The sequence below is a fragment of the Salvelinus sp. IW2-2015 genome, linkage group LG2, assembly GCF_002910315.2.
Source record: "Salvelinus sp. IW2-2015 linkage group LG2, ASM291031v2, whole genome shotgun sequence".
Taxonomy (NCBI): Eukaryota; Metazoa; Chordata; class Actinopteri; order Salmoniformes; family Salmonidae; genus Salvelinus; species Salvelinus sp. IW2-2015.
The window spans coordinates 24,945,896-24,968,968 of record NC_036839.1 but is presented as its reverse complement, the minus strand read 5'-3'; the positions used below and the strand labels follow the sequence as shown (position 1 = coordinate 24,968,968).

The window sequence follows — 23,073 nt, the reverse complement described above, 5'->3', positions numbered from 1 at the left end:
CAGACCCAGGAGAGGCGAAGGTCGAGAGCCGTGCATCCTCTGAAACACAACCCAGCCAAGCTGCACTGCTTCTTGACACAATGCCCGCTTAACCCGGAAGCCAGCCGCACCAATRTGTCAGAGGAAACAACRTACACCTAGTGATCGTGTCAGCGTGCATTGCTCCCGGCCCACCACAGAAGTAAGCTAGAGCGCGATGGGACAAGAACATCCCTGCCGGGCAAACCCTCCCCTAACCAGGACGACACTGGGTCAATTGCGCGCCACCCCATGGGTCTCCCGGTCACGGCTGGCTGCGACAGAGCCTGGACTCGAACCAGGATCTCTAGTGGCACAGCTAGCACTGCAACGCAGTGYCTTAGACCACTGCGCCACTCGGGAGGCACATCTGTTCCTTTTATAGTGAATGGCAAGACATTATGGCTCCCTCTGTATGAGATGGTGATGGATCTCAACTGGTTTTGCCTTGAGACCCAAATGGAACCAGGTTGTCTCAGTAGCGATCCAATATTTTTGTTGTTGTTGCCATAATGCAATCTGGAGAACAATTTTTAATGCGATATTGATAGTAAATGTACCAATTATATGACAAGGGAACAACAGTCCCGAACCTTTTTCATTGTCAATCATTTAAATTTGCTCATATTCCTGACACACCAGTTGAGAATCGCTGGTGTAAACTAAGGGGAAGGATGGGAGAATTCACCTGTCCAGGTATCACCTCCTTGGGCACAGTATGTATGCCCAGGGTGCGAGGGTCACTGGACTTCACACACCAGCCCTGCAACACACAAGTTCTGCCGTGTTCACCATGCCACAAGGCCAAGCTGTTGTCAACCAACAAACGCTGTGTATATGAATAAAATCCAACTGAAAATCCATGATATATCAACATTAGTGAGGAACTAAAAATGATGTGATGACTAGAAAATGAGATCATCGATTGTCAATCCAGTTTTGGTTTTGGAACTTGCAAACTCAACAAAAAACCATTGCAACTTTCACCTACAGCATCCACTGATAGAGGAGCGAGCTAGATGTGATTCAGTCTGCCTCTACCTTTCTAATGAAAAGGGATCCAGGTGGGACTGACAATAGCAGATGTCAAAGTTGGCATGGCGAGAACTAAACGCATTAAGCTTGAAGTGGTAGCAGGCAAGTTAGCTAACAAGATAGATCAGTAAAGCTGTTATGATTTATTTGATATTCGTAGTGTTAGTGCAGTGCTGAGACCTAAGAAGAAAATGAATCAACAGCAGATAAAATGTTCCCTTGGTACAGAGCACCTTAATAATGTTTCTCTCCACATACCTGAGGTTTATGCTCCATCTGCCAATATAACTACACATCTATTTTAAAACAAACCRTGGATAGACAGTCTAGTATGCCACAAGAGGAGATTCTTAAGCCTCATTTTGCTATCACACTACTAATTACATGACTAGGATACCAAAAATGGATGGATGATGGTAGCATACTGATGTATTAACAGATGAGACTACAACGTTATGTCTCTGTAAATTATATTATCCCAATGAAATATTGAAACATGAATAACAGTTTTCCTCAGCAATACACATTTACAATATTCTACTAATCTGAGAGTTTTTGCATTCACACGACATGTTATTACGCACAAAATGAATGGCTGATTTTGTACATAGTCTGACAATACAAACCTTATGAGGGTCCAGTGTAAAGTTTGGTCGCAGAAGGCTGCCAGCATCTGCATGGTTGTCGTGGTCGACCTCATACATGTTGTAGGAAGGGTTTCCTATCTCCACGTTTATCCCTCCATTCGTCATGGGCTGCCTAGTCACYCGCTTCCCCCTGGGAGAAGGAGGACAACCAGAACTCATTATCAGGAGATAATATATGGTATGTTGTACCTGAGATCACCAACCACACCACAATTTAAATTGAATTGAATACTTAATTGTCCTATATGGAAATCTGTCTGGCAACAATACAGGCATTCCTGGTATACACATAAAACACAAAATTACAAGACATACAACACATATCACAGGACATAACAGCCAGCATGGTTACTTATTAGGCTTAACCTATTGTACCTCTGCCTTCGTTTGCAGATGAAAACACCCGCCACCACTGTTGTGATCAAGATCACCAGCAGGACCAGAGGCACGATGATGGCTATGCTCCCTGAAACACAGAAAAGATAAAGGATGGAATTGCATTAAAATGTAGGCTTACTGTTACTGTTACCACAAGTAGGGATGCACGATATATCAGTAAGCATATCAGAGTCGGACGATATTAGCTAAAAATTCCAACATCGACATCAGCCCGATGTCTAGTTTAATGCCAATGTGCAAAACCGCTGTCAAAGCTGACGTGCATACCTATATAACATAGGTAGATGACGTAATGACGCCACGAAAAATACAGCGCTACACGTGCAACACAGCATTCCTAACCTAGCCCACAAAGTCTACTGTGTGGATCTATCTGGAAGTTTCAAAGGAAGATAACAAAAAGGCCATACGCAACGTTTGTGCTGCTATTATTTCCCGAGGAGGGGAGAATGTGAAATCTTTCAATACCACAAACCTAATTACTAGTTTGAAAATGCATCGCCCCCAGATGTTCAGCGACTACCTAGAACAAAAGCAGAAAAAAACTAAGCGCACACTTCCAACAACTAAACAAGTTCAAGTCGAGCAGTCATTTGAAAGAGTATTTCAGCGAGACAACTCAAAGGCAAAAYCCATTAACGCCAAGATAATGGAATTCATTGCCCTTGACAGTCAACCRTTCTCTGTCGTGGATGATGTTGGCTTTCGCCGACTGGTCGAGCACCTCGAGCCCCGGTACATACTACCAAGTAGGCGTTATTTTTCAGATGTTGCCCTACCAGAGTTACACAGTATTGCTGAAACGCACATCCATGAGCTACTTGCTACAGTAATAGCRTCACTGCTATTAGCTTCACGACTGACATTTGGACCAGCGATGTCAGCCCCATGAGCATGCTGAGTCTGACAGCACAGTGGGTMGACGAGGATTTCCAACTGAGGAAAGCCGTATTGCATGCTCAAGAATGTRCTGGTTCTCATACCGCTGCTGCCATTTCAATGGCATTTGAGATGTTTGAAACATGAACACAATCCTAGCTCCATTCGAACAACTGACTCAAGAAATAAGCTCATCAACAGACTCTGCAGCAGACGTGATACCCTCTGTCATGGCATTGAAACGCTTGCTCAACAAAACTGCCAACACAGATCGTGGGGTTAAAACTTGCAAAAGTACTCTACTAGAGGCTGTGAWCAARCGATTTGGTGGCATTCTCCCTGAGCCTCTTTACTGTGTCGCCACCATGCTCGATGCTAGGTACAAGGACCGCTACTTCGATGCAGACAAGAAACAGGGTTTATGTGAAATGTTACAGACACAGCWGGACAAGATGGAATCAGACACAGTGACCGAGGAAGAGGACCCACGACAGAAGAGGCCACGGGCAGACAGAGCTGTACTTTTTGGAATTTGTCGAACGGAACACGGCTTTGATTTTCTGAACATAATGCGCAACCCAAATTGCGTTTTTTTGTGATATTATATTTGTGAAGTAATATTTATCGAACAAAAATAACATTTGTTGTGTAACTGGGAGTCTCGTGAGTGGAAACATCCGAAGATTATCAAAGGTAAGCGGATTAATTTCATTGCTTTTCTGACTCGTGACCAAGCTAACCAAGCTAATATAAGGCTAACTGTTGTAGCGTTGAAAGCTACACTACAAAAGCTTGGATTTCTTTCGCTGTAAAGTATATTTTCACAAATCTGACACGATAGGTGGATTAACAACAAGCTAAGCTGTGTTTTGTATATTTCACTTGTGATTGCATGATTATAAATATTTTTAGTAATATTTTTGCAATTCTAGCGGTTGTTTAGGAAAGGATCCCGTAAAAGGATCCGTAGCGCAGAGAAGTTAACTGACATAGAATGCTAAAAGGCTGCTACAATTTTAAATATCAGATTATTGAGGATAGAGGGCGCTATTTACACTTTGGGGAAAATCGTGCCCAATTTAAACGGCCTCGTACTCTATTCTTGCTCGTACAATATGCCATTATTATTACTATTGGATAGAAACACTCTCAAGTTTCTAAAACCGTTTGAATTATATCTGTGAGTAAAAACAGAACTCATTTTGCAGCAAACTTCCTGTCAGAAAGTGAAAAATCTCAAATCGAGGCTCTGTTCCAGGCCTCCCTATCATTTTGCTTGAGATTTGTGACTATACATGCACTTCATACGCCTTCCACTAGATGTTAATAGCTGTGAGGTCTCAATCTCTTCTATGGTCAAAAGAGACAGCTTGGAATGACATGACCCAGAATTCGTTTGTTCAGGAAGCGCATAAGGTCACCAGTATTGGCTTCTGAAAAGCAATCGTTATAGACGTCTTATATCTCCGGCTTGATTTTATTTGATAAATGTGAAGATATCATCGTAAAGTATGTTTTTTCAATATAGTTTTATTAGATTATTTAAATTTTTTCGGGAGTTTAGACGTGTTGCGTTCTTTGCGTTGTGGAAGATGGACAGCTTAGCGCACTTGCTAGTTTTGCTTGCTAATTCGCGAGGGAAAAAGGCAATTCTAAAACCAAACAACGATTGTTCCCGACAAAGGACCCCTTGTACAACATTCTGATGGAAGATCATCAAAAGTAGGACCCATTTTATGATGCTATTTCATATATCTGTCGAACATGTGTACTATAGTTAGCGCCCAGATTTTGGCACGCTCTCGCTATAACGTAAGCTGGATGTCGTAATGAAGTTATTTTTAGAATTCTAACACCGGCGATTGCATTACGAACTAGTGTCTCTATCATTTCATATACAACATTTCCTTTTTCTGTTATGAATAGTTATTTGGTCAGAATAGGTGAGTTTTAGAAAAATATCCGCACATTCTGGGAAAAATGCTACGTTAGCACATGTATAAACCACTGATTTCAGCTCTAAATATGCACATTTTCGAACAAAACATAAGTGTATGTATAACCTGATGTTATAGGACTGTCATCTGATGAAGCTTATCAAGGTTAGTCAAAAATTATATATCTTTTGCTGGTTTGTTACATCGCTAACTTTTGCTGCTGGTAAATGGCTTGTGTTTCTGGCTATTGTGGTAAGCTAATATAATGCTATATTGTGTTTTCGCTGTAAAACACTTAAAAATCTGAAATATTGGCTGGATTCACAAGATGCTTGTCTTTCATTTGCTGTCACCATGCATTTTTCAGAAATGTTTTATGATGAGTATTAGGTATTTCACGTTGGTCTCTATAATTACTCTGGCTGCTTCGGTGCTATTTGTGACGGTAGCTGTGATGGTAGCTGCAATGTAAAACTGATTTATAGCTCAAATATGCACATTTTTCGAACAAAACATAGATTTATTGTGTAACATGTTATAGGACTGTCATCTGATGAAGTTGTTTCTTGGTTAGTTTGGTTGGTTCTTGGTTTTGTTTGGTTGGTTTTCTGCAAGCTACCTGTGCTGTGAAAGAAATGTCTGTGCTTTTTTGTATTTTGTGGTGAGCTAACATAAATATACGTGGTGTTTCGCTGTAAAACATTTTAAAAATCGGACATGTTGACTGGATTCACAAGATGTTTATCTTTCATTTGCTGTATTGGACTTGTTAATGTGTGAAAGTTAAATATTTCTCAAAAATATTTTTTGAATTTCGCGCTCTGCCTTTTCAGTGGAATGTGGGAGAGTTCCGCTAGCGGAACCCCGGGCTAGACAGGTTAATAGGTATCAGGTTTTTTGGCAAGGAAAATATCGGGTATAGGCCAAAAATGCATATCGGTGCATCCCTAATCCCAAGCTATGTTTCCATTAAATTGTTCAGTGATTTTTTGACGACATTTAGAAAGTTTGCATAGAAAATAAATGCGACAATTGCCTGCTGCGGTGTTCCATTTAACGATCTTGTGTCGATAAAAACAGTTGGACGTAATGACATCACACCTAAATAAAAATGAAGTGGTTACAGGTTTTCCATTACCCATTTAGGCAAAATGCACATTAATAAATTAGCGACAGCCTGTATGCCGTTCTACCTATCTGTTTCATGTCTCAGGTAGCTCGACAAAGCCAGCATGGATAGAATGCAAATTGACACATTCTAATAATTTTCATGTGCCAACGTATCACCACGGTTGTGATGAAACTTGATGAATGATGAAACTTGTATTCCTGTAGATAATTGGATGGTGAAACTTGCATCCAGCCAACCAGAAAAGCAAGGTGAACCAATTCAGGTATTATTGAAAGTTCAGGAAAAGGAGGACCGAGCACAMCCCCTTTCTCATTGACAGGAATATAGTGGAGCAGGTTGAGTGCATCAAGTTCCTTGGTGTCCACATCACCRACAAACTATCATGGTTAAAATACACCAAGACTGTTGTGRAGAGAGCACGACAATGCCTATTCCCCMTCAGAAGACTGAAAMGATTTGGCATGGGTCCTCAGATCCTCATAAAGTTATACAGCTGCACCATCGAGAGCAAATTGACTGGTTGCATCACCGCCTGGTATGGCAACTGCTCGGCCTCTGACCGCAAGGCGATACAGAGGCTAGTGCGTACAGCCCAGTACATCACTGGGGCCAAGCTTTCTGCCATCCAGGACCTCTATACCAGGCTGTCAGTGGAAGGCCCTAATAATTGCCAAAGACTCTTATCATAGACTGTTCTCTCTGCTACCACACAGCAAGAGGTACCGGCTGTCTCTTATACACATCTAGATGTGTATAAGAGACAGGTTGTGGAGAGAGCACGACAATGCCTATTCCCCCTCAGAAGACTGAAACGATTTGGCATGGGTCCTCAGATCCTCATAAAGTTATACAGCTGCACCATCGAGAGCAAATTGACTGGTTGCATCACCGCCTGGTATGGCAACTGCTCGGCCTCTGACCGCAAGGCGATACAGAGGCTAGTGCGTACAGCCCAGTACATCACTGGGGCCAAGCTTTCTGCCATCCAGGACCTCTATACCAGGCTGTCAGTGGAAGGCCCTAATAATTGCCAAAGACTCTTATCATAGACTGTTCTCTCTGCTACCACACAGCAAGAGGTACCGGAGCGCCAAGTCTAGGTCCAAAAGGCATCTTAACTTCTCTAGGGTAGGGGGCAGCATTTGGAATTTTGGATGAAATGCATGCCCAAATTAAACTGCCTGCATCTCGGGCCCAGAATATATGGTATGCATATAACTGGTAGATTTGGATAGAAAACACTCTAAAGTCTGTCTCTTATACACATCTAGATGTGTATAAGAGACAGATGCCAATACAGTATCCATTGACTTAGGATTCAAATTACAGTTTCTATGCCTTTCACTAGATGTCAACAGTCTTCAGAAATTGTTTCAGGCTTGTATTCTGAAAAATGAAGAAGTAAGAGCAGTCTGAATGAGTGAACCCTGCCGTGTCACAGAGCTTTTTCCTGCGCCAGACCGAGAGAGTGCGTTTCTTGTTTACCTTTTAAATTGACTATCTGTGGTTGGATTCACAAGCAGTTCATCTTTAAACCTATGTAAAATATGTTTTGTTGTCTGAATTTTTATAATGAGTATTTCTGTATTTGAATTTGGCGCCCAGCAGTTTCACTTGCTTTTGAAGAGGTGGGACGCTACCGTCTCACGTGCCCAAGAGAGGTTAACAGCTTCTAACCCCAAGCCATAAGATTGCTGAAAAGCTAATCAAAAGGCAACCCAGACTATTTGCATCGACACCCCCTTTTTTATGCTGCTGCTGTTCGCTGTTTATTATCTATGCATAGTCATTTTACCCCTACTGTACCTAAATGTACATATTACCTCAATTACCTTGACTAACCTGTACCCCCGCACATTGACTCSGTACTGGTACCGGCTGTATATAGCCTCGTTATTGTTATTTTATTGTAATTTTTTTATTATTATATTTTTTTAGTTTATTTAGTAAATAAATTCTTAACTCTTATTTTTCTTAAAACTGCATTGTTGGTTAGGGCTTAAGTAAGCATTTCACGGTAAGGTCTACACCTGTTGTATTCGGTGCATGTGACAAATAAAATTTGATTTGATTTTGATTTGAAGTCAGGACAATCCTGCGATCCAGTGTCCTGCAAAGAAACATATATATAGTTGAAAAAATGTATTTTGCAAGCAGTAGGCATTTAGAATTAAATGTGGAGTTGAGCTTTATAGCAGGGATACTGTATATAATGACGAGATGGTCTTGTCTCCACCTAAAAATGGGAGTTGTTGTCCCAATGTTGGGAAGGCAGGCGGTCTGCAAWTGTTGCAACCCCTATTACTACCCTGTTCAACCGATYTTTCGTATCGTCTGAGATCCCCAAAGATTGGAAAGCTGCCGTGGTCATCCCCCTCTTCAAAGGGGGAGACACTCTAGACAAAAACTGTTACAGACCTTTATCTATCTTACCCCGCCTTTCTAAGGTCTTCAAAAGCCAAGTTAACAAACAGATCACCGACCATTTCGAATCCCACCGTACCTTCTCCGCTATGCAATCCGGTTTCCGAGCTAGTCATGGGTGCACCTCAGCCATGCTCAAGGTCCTAAACRATATCATAACCACCATTAATAAAAGACAATACTGTACAGCCGTATTCATCGACCTGGCCAAGGCTTTTGACTCTGTCAATCACCACATTCTTATCGGCAGACTCAACAGCCTTGGTTTCTCAACTGACGGCCTCRCCTGGTTCACCAACTACTTCTCTGACAGAGTTCAGTGTSTCAAATCGGAGGGCCTGTTGTCTGGACCTCTGGCAGTCTCTATGGGGGTGCCACAGGGTTCAATCCTCGGGCCGACTCTTTTCTCTGTATACATCAATGTATGTATACATCTTGCTTGCTGCTCGCAGACGACACCATTCTGTATACTTCTGGCCCTTCTTTGGACATTGTGTTAACTAACCTCCAGACGAGCTTCAATGCCATACAACTCTCCTTCTGTGGCCTCCAACTGCTCTTAAATGCAAGTAAAACTAAATGCATGCTCTTCAGCCGATCGCTGCCCGCACCTGCTCGCCCGTCTAGCATCACTACTCTGGATGGTTCTGACTTAGAATACGTGGACAACTACAAATACCTAGGTGTCTGGTTAGAATRTAAACTCTCCTTCCWGACTCATATTAAGCATTTCCAATCCAAAGTGAAATCGGCTTCCTATTTCGCAACAAAGCATCCTTCACTCATGTGCCAAACATACCCTCGTAAAACTAACTATCCTACCGATCCTTGACTTTGGCGATGTCATTTACAAAATAGCCTCCAACACTCTACTCAGCAAATTGGATGCAGTCTATCACAGTGCCATCTGTTTTGTCACCAAAGCCCAATATACTACCCACCACTGCGACCTGTATGCTCTCGTTGGCTGGCCCTCGCTTCATATTCGTCGCCAAACCCACTGGCTTCAGGTCATCTATAAGCCTTTGCTAGGTAAAGCCCCGCCTTAACTCACTGGTCACCAGAGCAGCACCCACCCGTAGCACGCGCTCCAGCAGGTGTATTTCACTGGTCACCCCCAAAGCCAATTCCTCCTTTGGCCTCCTTTCCTTMCAGTTCTCTGCTGTCAATGACTGGAACAAATKGCAAAAATCACTGAAGCTAGAGACTCATATCWCCCTCACTAACTTTAAGCATCAGCTGTCAGAGCAGCTTACAGATYATTGCACCTGTACATAGCCCACCTGTAAATAGCCCATCCAACTACCTCATCCCCATATTGTAATTATWWTTTTTTGCTCCTTTGCACCCCAGTATCTCTACTTGCACATTCAACTTCTGCACATCTATCACTCCAGTGTGTATTTGCTTAATTGTAATTACTTTGCCACTATGGCCTATTTATTGCCTTACCTCCCTAATCTTACCTCATTTGCACACACTGTATATAGACTTTTCTATTGTGTTATTGACTGTACGTTTGTTTATTCCATGTGTAAGTCTGTGTTGTTGTTTGTGTCTCACTGCTTTGCTTTATCTTGGCTAGGTCACAGTTGTAAATGAGAACTTGATCTCAACTGGCCTACCTGGTTAAATAAAGGTGAAAAAAAAGATATATGTCTGCTTATTGGTCTGCTTATCGGTGTATTTCCGCTTGGACAGATTTTGATGGGAGTGGACCGTCTCACTTCGCCTCTTGCTCTCTGTTTAAAGTTAGGCATACGTGTCAACAATCCACCTAACGATAGCCATCCTCTGGTTAGCCTTTTGGTTATGCATGACACTGGGTGAGTAATGTGACTCCTGAACTCACTTCCACTGGTGTTGTCCGATCTGCTGCTTTTAGGGGCGGGCCTTTCACACTGTGTCCCTGCCCAATTGGCTGAGCACCTGGAACAGACCAATCAGAGATGAGAAAATCAACCATAGTCCTTAGCGCTCTCTACCTTAATCCCCACATAGAAAGATCACTATAGGAACAAAGGAGACACTAAACCATGGATAAAAATATTACAGATTTAGTCCAGTAGATTTGATATAACGAACACAGAAGACATCTACATTTAGTGAGGAGTAGATAACATACTGATTAACATAATGAATATTCAGCAAAAAACAGTGAGAAAACAAGGAGTCATCTGGTTTGCTGTTTGGATGGTATCCAATGGGAGTGATGAATGACCCTAGTTAGAGGAGGTGATTTCCAATTGGACGTGATTGACGCTGATGTGTCTGTAAAGCATGAGTGATCTGACGGCTGCAACTGGATGGTGACGGAAGGTATGAAATTATACTAAATTACATGCACTCCATGAATCACAACACCAAACAATCAGGAATAAGAATGAGAATAGCATCTCACACATACAAACAATGAATCATTCCCCCATAGAAAGAATGTCACAGCATGGACAATCCTGAATTTTAATGGGAAAAAGATCAAATACAATGTTGTTAGGGAAAATACTAGGTAAGATCTGATGAACAGAAAATTGTTTGTAATCTAATCTAAAACAAAACCATTGACATGCTGTTGAATGTACTTATTTCAAAACTAAATACTATGCAACTCAAAGTTAAAGGTCCACATTTTCTTGTCTCCCAATTCACGTTGCAAAATTAGTCATCATACATGCAGGTCACAACAGGTCCCCTATATTCACATGTCACGTCACATCATCACTTTAATGTTACTCAAAGGGCATGTCAGCTCGGGCTGAATGAGATGTGGATGGTTAGCAGTGAGTTAAAGAGGGAGTAGRTACTGTATTATAGTGGGAAAAGTGWTATATAGACCATCACACTGGYTGAAATGGAGCTGAATGACGAGAGGGCGGGGGGTGAGACCTCTGGAACAGCCACAGGAAGTGAGGAAGGGACCTACTTGCAGCGTGGTTTGTTAAGGGCAGTGATAGTGCACATCCCCTCATTCTGACAGAAGTAATCACATGGGTTGGCCAGCTCATCACAACGTTGGTTCTTGAACCCTGACGTGCAGCTGTAAAACAGTGTGGTGGTGTGATATTGATAAAACCGACCAGRGTAGGTATTGTATAGGCAGCTGGAAACCCTTCAACATGGCATCAAACAAAATACGACAGATTTGTTCCAAAATACTTTAATAGATTCGTCCCTTGGTAAACTTTCATGTTTCTATCATTCATGCAAAAAATGTTTGACTAAAACTAAACTCGAAACGTTATGGTTAGCTAAGCTAAAAACAACCACATCCATTGAGGCAAAAAATACGTTTTTTCAGTTGCTATCAATTCACACTATGCTTATTTACAGTATTTAAAAAAAACGAACAGAATATTTTTAATACAGAAAAATAAACAGAAATAAGCAAATGCAGATTATTTATGAACATGTTGATCTTGACAAACAGTCTGTGCCCTGTGAATTCATCAAAACGATTATTATGCCCACTTTATGTTTATATACACTGATTATATTTACTGGCGGAACACATTGATGAGTTTTGAAAATCCCTTAGACCTTTAAGACAGTTATCTGAAAATTACCATCTCAATGAGGATTTTYCTGCCTGTGGAGTTTCTCGGGTGGCTTGGATAAGATATTAATTTACTCTGTTATAGTTTAAGGTCAAACATTATGATTTCTTGACACAGACGTATCCATCATCTAACCTAATCTCTATGCCTCGCAGCCAATGAATAAACCACATTATCAAGATCTGTTAACCTCGTGGAAAATGAGATGGGATCATTTGCATAGAAATTGATTCTATCCCTTGAATCTTGCCAGTCATGGCCACAAATTTCATTTTAACTACAATGGACAATGGGGGCAGTAAAAAAGATCGTTCAAGCAACAAGGTTTCCCTTTTCAGAGGGATTTCCAATCATCTCCGTGGGGAGGTCTTTAACATTGAACCACACCTGATTATAACGGAGCTGAAATTAATCTTTGTGGACCACCAGAACTGCAGAGCATACATTCTCTTGGATGATTCCCACAGGTCTCTGGAACCAACCTATTGTCCTCTACCAGTCATTGCTATGGAGTTTCTGCTGCTCATTACTTGTATAACACACTTCTTATCACTGAAGATCAAAATAGTGTATACACTTTCTCCTGAAGCCTACCACAGAGTGGAGACACAGTGACAAACGAACAGTGTGATATGTTCTGAACAGTAACGTTTCAGTAGTTTTAGTTTGTGGTTACTTTCTGTAGCTGTACCCCATGCAGAGCTTCCTTTCTTCTACACTGCCACAGAGGGTTAGCTTTTTAAAGATCTATACCCACATCAAAGCCCCTCATGTAGAGGCAGGTGTGACTCATTATCTTATTGAGCCATATCATCCTGTCTCTTGCTGTGACATGGCCGGCGCCCACTGGTGTCAAACACCCTCTCTACTTAGGATCTTAGCCCTGTGTTAAAAATAAAGAAAACTCCCCTACTCCACCACCACCTTCAAAAATCAATCATTATAATAAAAGCCCAAGGAGATTTGGTTCCACTTTAGGCCAGCCTGTTTGGCATAACTGAATGGCAATGAAGATTAAACAAAGAATAAAGTAAGAATAGAGAAGATAACTTTCCTAGGCTAATGTTATTCCAGGCTATTGCTAGTAGGTAGTTACTGTACTTACTGACAGAAGGGCAGATTGGTGTCAGGGTCCAGGTGACAGGTACCTCCGTTGTAACAGTAGCCGTCACATAGCTGACAGCTGGGTGCCATCCTGCCATTAGTACAGCTGAAGGAAAACAGAGGAAAGCTGCTGTCACTGAGTGGTGGCCCACAATTTCTGTCTTTCTTTCATTGTTTGAGTTTGTAAGACTACTGATTGATAACCTATTTTCTGTGTAAACGGTCTTGAAAAATGTGAAGCTGTGGAATGTTAATGCATTATAACCATAGAAAATACAATACATGGAAGACGTTCAACTACAGTACATCAAGCATTAGCTCTAAGGCGTTAACCCAACATAGAATATAAAGTAATGTTGTGAGATGCTAACAACTTACTTGCAGACCACATCTCCTGTGTCATCGTTGACGAGGCAAGGTGCTCCATGGCACCTCAGGCACTTGTCCACCTCACACTTGTTGCCCTCGTATTTGGCTGGACACACGCACTCTACATGGCCACTACTGGACAATGTACAGGCCTTGGAGTTTACACAGTAGTGGTGGCAGATGTCTGTCAGAGGAGAGAGAGACCAGAAAAAGAGAAAGCGAAAGAGAGAGATATAGAGGAGAGAAAGAGGTGCATTTCATRTTAAGGAAATGGGAGCATAGTTTTAGTTGGTTTGATAACATTTTTACAGGCCTTTAATGAGAATTAATTATCTGTATCAAATGGCATCTCGTTCATAGATGAAAACGTATCACCCCTTGGGCAAGTTACAGTAGAAACGCAGTAATGGCGTCAGTTGAAATTGTTTTCCACACAATTTATAATGACAAAGCCAACATAAGAGAAGGAAATATTTTATCAGTGCAGCACAGAAACCCCCAAAGGTTGTTTAGAGTGGCATTTAGAATTACTCTCTTGCCCACACATGGTATTTGTAGCTATGAAATGCCCTTTCCGGAATAAAACAATTCATTGTTTGATTTAGTATTTATTGTTGTCGTTGGAACCTTAAATATGCAAAACTAAAAAGATATCAGATTTCTAGAGTGTGACTGAATATAAATGGTCAGCTATTGTTGTTTATTCATGTTCTTTAGTAATCTTGGGAATGCTACAGGGTAGGTTGATACTGATTGTGTTAAGGTCAAATGTTTATGTGTAGTTTGTTGCTATTGCTGGTGGATGGTTGGAAATACATTACATGATTTTAAGGGAGGGCTGTGCTCCTCATAACAAATCAGTGGCTCTCCATGGGACTTGAAATATATATTTGGGCCCCCCGAAAAATATATCTGACCTCAGGCACTCTCAAGAGACATTAGGCACCCCCAAGAGTGCATACGTAATTGGATCCCTTTACTCACGGTACAGACAGCGGTCTCCAGTATACTCTGCCATGCAGCGGCACACCGGCTGGTTCCCTAGGCTGACATCACAGGTACCACCATTCAGACAGTAGTAATCACACACCCGCTTCTCACAGAACGGACCTGTGAACCCTACAGGGCACCGACATGTTGGCTTCCCTGGAGGGATGGAGGGAGGAGAGGAGAGGATTGAGAGTTTGGCTAACAATTCCATTTACATTGTTTATTACAAGGATACTATAACTCAAGTGTTGAGGATGTGTCTGTTTGTTCCCAAAGTTGAGTATCAAGTATCTGAAAAACCCAAGATAAAAGGTCCTTGATAACACAAGGTCCCTGGAGGTCAGAGAGAAATATTTCCAGTCCTTTAATTGATTACAGTGGGTGCCTCCAGCGATACCTGTTCTCTTCCATCACCAAACTGGGGTTCTTGAGGAAAGACATTAACAATAAGCTCTCCCAAGCTCTGCTTCCATCGCTCATTTTGAACAATACTCCCCAAGCCTGGGGATGTGTGCTCAACACAGCGAAACCTCTTACTTTATGAAAAAACTCGGTCTTCTAGCATGGATGAACAGCACACAGAATAGTCAGTGACTGTATGCCCAGCAGCGGAACAAATGTCCCATCACTTTGTTTCACTCTTCTTCGACTGCATTGGCCATAAATGAGGGTACCATTCGTCATACAACACAGATCATATAACACTGACTGGGCTGGTGAACCAAACAAGATTGAGAAACCCTGCCTCCAACTCTCCAACTAATTTAAAATCCTGCTGTGATACTCACTTTGTTTCAATCCCATATGTGTCTCTTAAAAACAGAATGTTATTACATATCACTGACACATATCAGGCATCTGTCTAGCTCATTAGCCAAATGCTGCTGTCATAATACAAAGGCTGACAGCTTGAAGTCAATTGACTGAGAACACCAACATGTTCTCAACATATTATTCCCAAACGATCAAATTCCCCCTGGGCAAGACGACACATTTATTACGAGAAGAGATGAGAAAATATATGTTTTAAGGGCAAACATTTTACTTCCCAGACTAAACGATTCAAATCAAAAGTTGTAGGCCAGTCCCTGAATACTTTATCTACCCCCAGTAATGACAGGAGCATTAAAACTACTCTGACAGTTCAATTACAGTTTGTATGTATGTGTTAGCATTCAACACTCAGCTACTATATTTAGCACACTCTCTAAAATGTACTTTTATCATTTTCAAGGTTTACAAAACCATGAAGCGATTTCACATTTTCACGAATCTTCAAAACTAAATGTAACAGTCAGGAAAACCACAGCAATCCAAATGTATCTATCTCTATGGGTAATTTCTCTTGTGAGTCCACACAGTCCATCAGTTCTAAGAGACTGAGATGTTGTGAATAATTGCCCTCTTGCATGCATTATGTAATCGATTGACTCGTTTTTAGCAGGGAGACGTGAAGTAAAACTCAAGTGCTCTGCACTATTTTAGTTTATCCATGTTAGGCAGGATGAGTGGCAAACTAACAATGAGACAAATTGTCAAATGTGTGTATAAACACATGTAACGACAAAAGAAAAAGCTGGGAAAACAAAGTTAATTTTTGTTCTCCGAAGAGGGCAGAAGAACAGGCCAATGATAATAAATATATGAATAATAATAATAATAATATGAGACATGATCGGTTCAGTTATTAACATGTCTTGTCTCTATTATGCTTCATGCTTATTCTACCTATATCAATCAATCAATGTTGTAAGACTGTTGTAGCACAACCCAGAGAGTTCTTAACCACTTAACTACTTTTGAGTAAAGACCTGTGGGCACATAACGCCTTATGTCAATCCTGCTCTGATCAATCCATAAATGTTTCTACCAATCAATATATGGATTTTAACAGCAGACTCACCCAGGGGTGAGCCCATGCAGGTGCCTCCGTTGAAGCAGTAGTCAGTGCAGTGGTTGACCTCACAGCGTTCTCCAGAGAAGTCAGGCCAGCAGTAGCAGCGCCAGTCCCCCTTCTCATTGGCCAGGCAACGCCCGCCGTTCTCACACGGTGGCCTGCACAGCTCGCCTACAATACAACAACAATGCACAGCGTGTTCATTATGCTGAACTTGTGGACAGGTTTTCTGAAGTACGTTCTAAACTATGAATCATCATCAGTGTCATTTAGCTGGGCCAGGAGAAAGAGCGTGATACTGTACAAGCATGTCATCTTATGTTATCATTTCAAAAAATGCACTTCCACATTCAAGTCTTATTTTGAAGTACACAAAATGCTGAGCGATTCAGAAAGATTTGACTTCATTCATTTGCATTGGCCAAGTGCCATCTCAGCTGGATTGTCTACTGTAGCAGTTTTAGAGGTGATATTACGTTGGCAGGCAGTAAGTGAAGTTTAGGCAGTGGTCTTGAATAGTTTACCTGAGATGTTGACATCACTGCAGGAGCCGTTGATCAGTACCTTCCCTTCTGGACAAGTGCAGGTGGCACCCAGTGGGTTCAGTAGACACATGAAGTCACAGTTCATTCTCAGGCATGGGTTGACCGCTGCAACAAGACAAGAGGCAAACGGTAGCCGAAGCTTCAATGCAGCCGTCAAATAAAACACATTCGTGTCTTTACTATTCTTCAATCCACAAATGTATTGCTATTCAAAATCAACAAGAGACATGATCCACATTCCACTCAATGCCTAGTCCTAGAGGATTACTATGCCCTGTTAGCAAACACTACTTCGATATGCACAACATCAGCAGCATGCTGCCATTTTGCACCAATAAGTCAATTGAAGTGTTTGGGTTTTCAATGAAACAGAAAAAAAACAATTACACAGATTTGTTGTGTTTGGGGTTACAGGAATCATTGTAGATCAAAGSTAGCGAAAGAAGAAGGTGTCAGTGTGTTTCGCTGAAGACTACAAACCAACACTCATGGTCTTTCTGTTCTGCAAGATGTGCAGTAAATTTTACTGCCCAAAGAGTAGGCTACATGGCTGGACTAATGAGTCTTTGGAGAACGGTTCAGCTGCCCTTTACTGAAGAAAACCCCAAGCCAAGACGGATATGTCCGACGCTCCATAAACATTAACAATACACAGATAATAAATAGCAACCAAGTAGAGAAGCAGAGAATGTGAAATATATTGGTCCTATCATGGGAAATGAGATGACTCTCATGTCCCACACTTGAGAAAATGAAAAACTAGCTCAAGAACACTATACGCTCTTCCATTCAGAAGTTAGACCCACATAACCATCTAGAATATCAATACTACATTGGTGCATTGTCGTCTTGTTTGTTACTGTAATATCATGTTTGTTGCCCTTGTTACGCTTGCATTCATACTAGAAGGCCGTTCAGCTGCTATTTTCAATATCCACATTACACAACCCTGATCATTTCCCTGTATTACCCATGACCCTCATTAACACTTGTATTCATTAAAATATCCACTGAAAATCAGTAGATTTTATTTATTTACCATCTTGCTGCTTGTATCGGTGGGAGATCATGACATTGGTCGTTTTCTCGAGACCCAAGTGGAGAAACTCCACAGGCTGTTTTCCATACTTGTGAACTTTGAAGACCTCGTGTTTTAGCCCAGTCCCGTAGATGTAGTCTTCAAATATGTCAATCCTGTATGGCTGGGATATTCCTGGAAACACAGCCGTGGAAACAGAATAAAGGCAGGGTGGAAAGAAGCATATGACCATGAACACCGTGTTGTAGTTTTAATGAGGGTTTGTAAATCCCAGGACAGTACTAGTAGTTAGTAGGAAACCTGATCTGTGTGTAGTACTATACTACACCGATTGTTTAACAGTTTGCAATAGCCACACACACGCAGGCGTGCACACACACAAACACTATTATTGTAGCAATCTTTTGATAAATGTAGAGGAAATTAAAGAAATTATCACATCAGTAGCTAGTATGTGCTTGGATAGTCAATCTTTGTTTTGTTCTCAGTGGTGATGTTACCGTGTCTGTCCCTGATTGCCACCAGAGGGTCCGACCCATCCAATCTCACACTGCCTATCTCGGAGAGCTCAGGATCAGCCCAGTACAAACGTTGGTTAAAGTAATCGATGGCCAGACCTGGGGAGGATGAGAGGAAGAGATTTATTTTCCTTATGAATTGTGTAAAGATCAATATGGACGCCTTCATTCCGACAGCCCTCAGGTTCTAAACAGCGTTAGGCTGTGGATAGACTGCATAAATAGACAGTTATTTTATTTATCTCCATAAGGTATCTCACTTTCTACGCAATCGTCAGAAAGTCATTAACGTTGAATCATACTACAGGACATATACAGTATACCAGTATATTTGTATTTTCTTTTGATGACAGACTTTTGGTGTTATGCCCTACATTTCCCATTTTATAAAATGATTTTCTATCATGTGTTTGACTGGATAAATGACCCAAGTTGTCATGGCGATTAAATGGGTGTGTGTTTTTCCACAGATGATAAATTCCCCCTACCTTGGCAGAGACAGTGCATGTGTCCCTTGCATTAAAGGAGGCCAAACYATCTTTTAAAAAGTAGATCAGCACTAAGTGTCTCCCCCAGGACCATCACAACAGGTTTGGTGTGTCAGACACATTCATTTACTTTTTTTCCATGGCCTTATTTTCAAACATATCTATCCTCTAGTCTACAACTAGCCTGGTCCCAGATCGGTTTGTACTGTCTTGCCAACTCCTATGGTCGTTGTCATTGCCAAGACTGCACAAACAGATCTGGGACTAGGCTAGTCTACAACATCCCGTCTCAATGAAAAGATAAGTATGGACTTGCAGATGAATATGATCGTGTCCTGTAGATAGATACCTGTTGGTCTCCTGAGGTTCTTCTCCAAGAGGATCCTACGCATGGACCCATCCATAGCCGACTCCTCAATATGAGAATGATCACCTATTACTGTCCAGTACATCATCCTGTAGAAGATACAAAGAGAAGCATTTCCTGTTAGATGTCCATAACATAGTTTTTCTTAATTTTTACTATTCTCTACATTGTAGAATAATAGTGAAGACATCAAAACTATGAAATAACACATATGGAATCATGTAGTAACCAAAAAGTGTTAAACAAACAGATTTTTCAAAGTAGCCACCCTTTGCTTTGATGACAGCTTTGCACTCTCCTAACCAGCTTCACCTGGAATGCTTTTCCAACAGTCTTAAAAAGTTCTCACATATACTGAGCACTTGTTGGCTGCTTTTCCGTCACTCTGCGGTCCAACTCATCCCGAACCATCTCAATTGGGTTACTACATGATTCCATATGTGTTATTTCATAGTTTTGATGTCTTCACTATTATTCTACAACGCCAAAAAGAATAAAAATAAAGAAAAACCCTTGAATGAGAAGGCGTGTCCAAACATTTGACTGGTACTGTACATATTTAATTGATGGATCAGAGACATATTATATTGCGTGGCCGTGAACGAGCGCTAAAACCCTGCCTGGAAAATGCCCTCCATTCACCTTTTATGGTAATAAAAATGCCCTCCCTCATTTGCTGTAAGATTTGGAGATGTTGAACTAGGCCATGATAATTCCTAAAAGAAAGCGCAATTATCACATTTCTGTTTGGGCAGAATGCTGCAGTGACTTTTCCAAACTAAAAATGCATGCTGCCTAGTGAGTGCCAAACACTGGCTGCACATTCTGGAAGATTGATTGTCCTTTAGAACAATTTAAGAGCTACAGCCAACAATTCCATGCAAAAGACACAATGTTCAATATTTTGTTTATCAATACATGATTGTGTCTCTATCTCCTGCCTTGGTATAGGCTCTGAAATTAAATTGGTTAGGCTATGATGTTGCGCTCCTAATCGCACAGCAATACTGGAGCCTACCCATACTGTCACATAGGATTAGGTCTACTGTCAAGACTACCGGTCTATTTACTTTCCAGCATGCTTGGCCATTGAATGAGCGATTGATAAATGGTGGCCTACTATTTGTTGTGTAGTGGGAATAATTTAAACCAGTTATGTCAGAAAAGAAGAGAGACATGTCCTGCAATATGATTATGATTTAGGCCTATTTAATAAAAGTGAAATAATAATATATTAGACAACATGCTGCTATGCAATCTCCTTACCAATGGCAAATGCATCTGTTTAATCATTAGGTCTATATTTTTTTATTAGCCTACCATTATTATAATTCCTGTGCAACAAACAGCTCCCATTTCCTCCAAACAAACAATAAGCATATTTGCTTGCAATAGAGTTGATAAACCTTCTAGAAGTTGTGCGTACGCATGGTCAGTGTTGGGGAAGCTACTCTGAAAATATAACCAAGCTACCAATTACTTCACACTGGAAGCTACCCTTAGAAAAACATAGTTTACTTAACTAAAGTTACTTTTAAAAAGTATCTCACTACATCCAAAATACTACGTGAAAAATTATCATATCTAAATCTGAAATATCATAGACTACAAATTGCAAGAACAGATCACTCTGGAGTCAGATGTTAACAGAATGTGTAATTTTGCCTATTAAACACAACTATTTTTCAAGTGAAAAAAAACTTTTGCAGGATAAAAAGCACGATTGATAATGAGGCCCCTGGTCTTCATGGATAACGGGATTAAACACATTCCTGTCTATAAGAATCCCTGGAATCCTTGTCTATAATTAAAGCTTTAAAAAATCTAAATCTTGGATACGATCTTGGATGAATCTTTAAAAATTGCACTGCTGTCTTCCTCTGGCAGAGTTMCAAAATAATGACAAAGCTAAAAGTATAAAGTGAAAACATAATGATGAAATTTGACATGGTCTGAAAAGAATGCTCTTACCCTCGGGCTGGGTTGACAGCAATGGCGTACGGCTCTCCTGCAATGTCAGTTATCAGACGGGTGCAATTTGGCCCTCTGAGCTGGCCCACGTTTATAGAGTATCTGAGCTTAGTCCAGTGGGCTGTGTAATAGCTGAACCAGTGCATCCGAGAGTGGTCTGTCCAATAGATATTTCCTGTAATCCAGTCAGCAGACACATCCCTTGGTCTACGGAAGTCTGAACACTGCAAGGAAAATGAGAGCTTGTAAACATGAAATCGTGAACATGACAAAGACTTCCAAGGTATTTGTATTACACATGGCAAATGAACTTGAAACTTCTAACATTCAGATGTGAAGAATTTTCTTTAAACTGTTGTTCATTGGTTTATTTAGATGCACTCACTATTCTGACCACTATCAAACGTGATACAGGTATGTCTAATGCAATACTTGATTCTAGTAAAGGTTTAGTAGCCTATGCTAAATGTGTAAGAAGTCTTACGTGTGATCCCATAATACTTTATGCAATGTTTCCAATGTGACAACAATGACTCAAACTTTAGATCAATATACATCATGGTCTTAGAATAAGAGTATCTTTAAATGACATTGAAAGATGTGTGCAATTTATTTAAAAACATTGTGCTAGCTTTCTCCGACTTTGTCAGTAGGCATATCTACATCCGAGACATTCATTACATCCGAGACATTCCTTACTTTAGGTCAAACAATAACTGGAAAAAGCGTGGCACCTTGCTAATGTTCTGTTCTCTTGCTCACACACATTAATAAGATATGTGACTGTATGAGTTATACATTTAATCTTCAAGCGCTCACTGCTGTGTTCAAGCTCTCATTGCTATAATCATTCTATAATTCATTATCCTCAAATGCAATAACCAAGACATAATGTAGCGTCAATGGCTTTAGAAAAGAAAGAAACATGCATATCTTGTAATGGGCTACTTAATACTGTAGATACCCTGTCGATATTAGCATATGGATATTTAATGTACAAATCGTACATTCAATAACACATTAAAAAGTAAAGTAGACTTTCCAACCACACCTTTGGAGATACTTACTATGTTTCCAACATTAGTTTTACTTTGACTCTTGTCTAGGATTTCTTTGTAAAAAAGTCCACCAGGGTTAAACTGTGTAGCCCAGATAAACTTTTGTTGGTGTAACAGAGCATCCATCCCAATAATGCGGGCATTGTCCTCGATGCGAGTGAGGAATTTGTGTCCATGGCTCTGGTTAAATGGATACACAAAACTTCGGATTTCAGTGTCATTAGCTATGTAGAGCACYCGATCTTCTGGTCCTGCCCGTTGTTGAGTTATTAATATGCAAAGAAAATGAAAAGTGGCTCAATTCCATTTGGGGTTTTAAACAACAATTTGACAGCATAATTCCATTTACAGAAGCAAAGTATCCTCTAATATATGTAATCAAGTCATCATTCATATATACACATTATGGGGTAGTTTCCTGGACACATATTAAGCCTAGTCCTGGACTAAAAGGCAAGTCCCATAGAGAATCTCCATTGAAAGTGCTTTTTATTCCAGAACTAAGCTTAATCTGTGTCCAGGAAACCGCCATATCACATGTTCCTTTATGATCAGGATAATAATACATAATCACCTAGCAACAAGACCAGTCATTTATTATTACTACTACCCATGGTGCCAATCAGTAGGAATAGTGGGATAGATGAATATGTATCACAACGCAGTGTATCACAGTTGGGTATACACCCGTAACATTAACAC

General features: G+C 40.7%; 1 protein-coding gene across 1 annotated transcript in view; it reads right to left on the bottom strand.

Moving 5' to 3' along the window:
* Positions 1-23,073, bottom strand: part of lrp1bb (low density lipoprotein receptor-related protein 1Bb) — a 393,420-nt gene that overhangs the window by 3,233 nt on the left and 367,114 nt on the right. The window contains exons 77-91 of the mRNA XM_070446279.1: positions 22,381-22,622; positions 21,314-21,537; positions 19,325-19,431; positions 18,470-18,586; positions 17,970-18,143; positions 16,910-17,035; positions 16,392-16,556; positions 14,483-14,644; positions 13,508-13,682; positions 13,131-13,235; positions 11,395-11,508; positions 10,324-10,400; positions 2,076-2,166; positions 1,680-1,830; positions 707-781 (exon numbers count right to left, since the gene is read on the bottom strand). Of these exons, the coding sequence (XP_070302380.1) occupies positions 707-781; positions 1,680-1,830; positions 2,076-2,166; positions 10,324-10,400; positions 11,395-11,508; positions 13,131-13,235; positions 13,508-13,682; positions 14,483-14,644; positions 16,392-16,556; positions 16,910-17,035; positions 17,970-18,143; positions 18,470-18,586; positions 19,325-19,431; positions 21,314-21,537; positions 22,381-22,622 (2,105 nt within the window). The remainder of the gene's footprint in view (positions 1-706; positions 782-1,679; positions 1,831-2,075; positions 2,167-10,323; positions 10,401-11,394; positions 11,509-13,130; positions 13,236-13,507; positions 13,683-14,482; positions 14,645-16,391; positions 16,557-16,909; positions 17,036-17,969; positions 18,144-18,469; positions 18,587-19,324; positions 19,432-21,313; positions 21,538-22,380; positions 22,623-23,073) is intronic.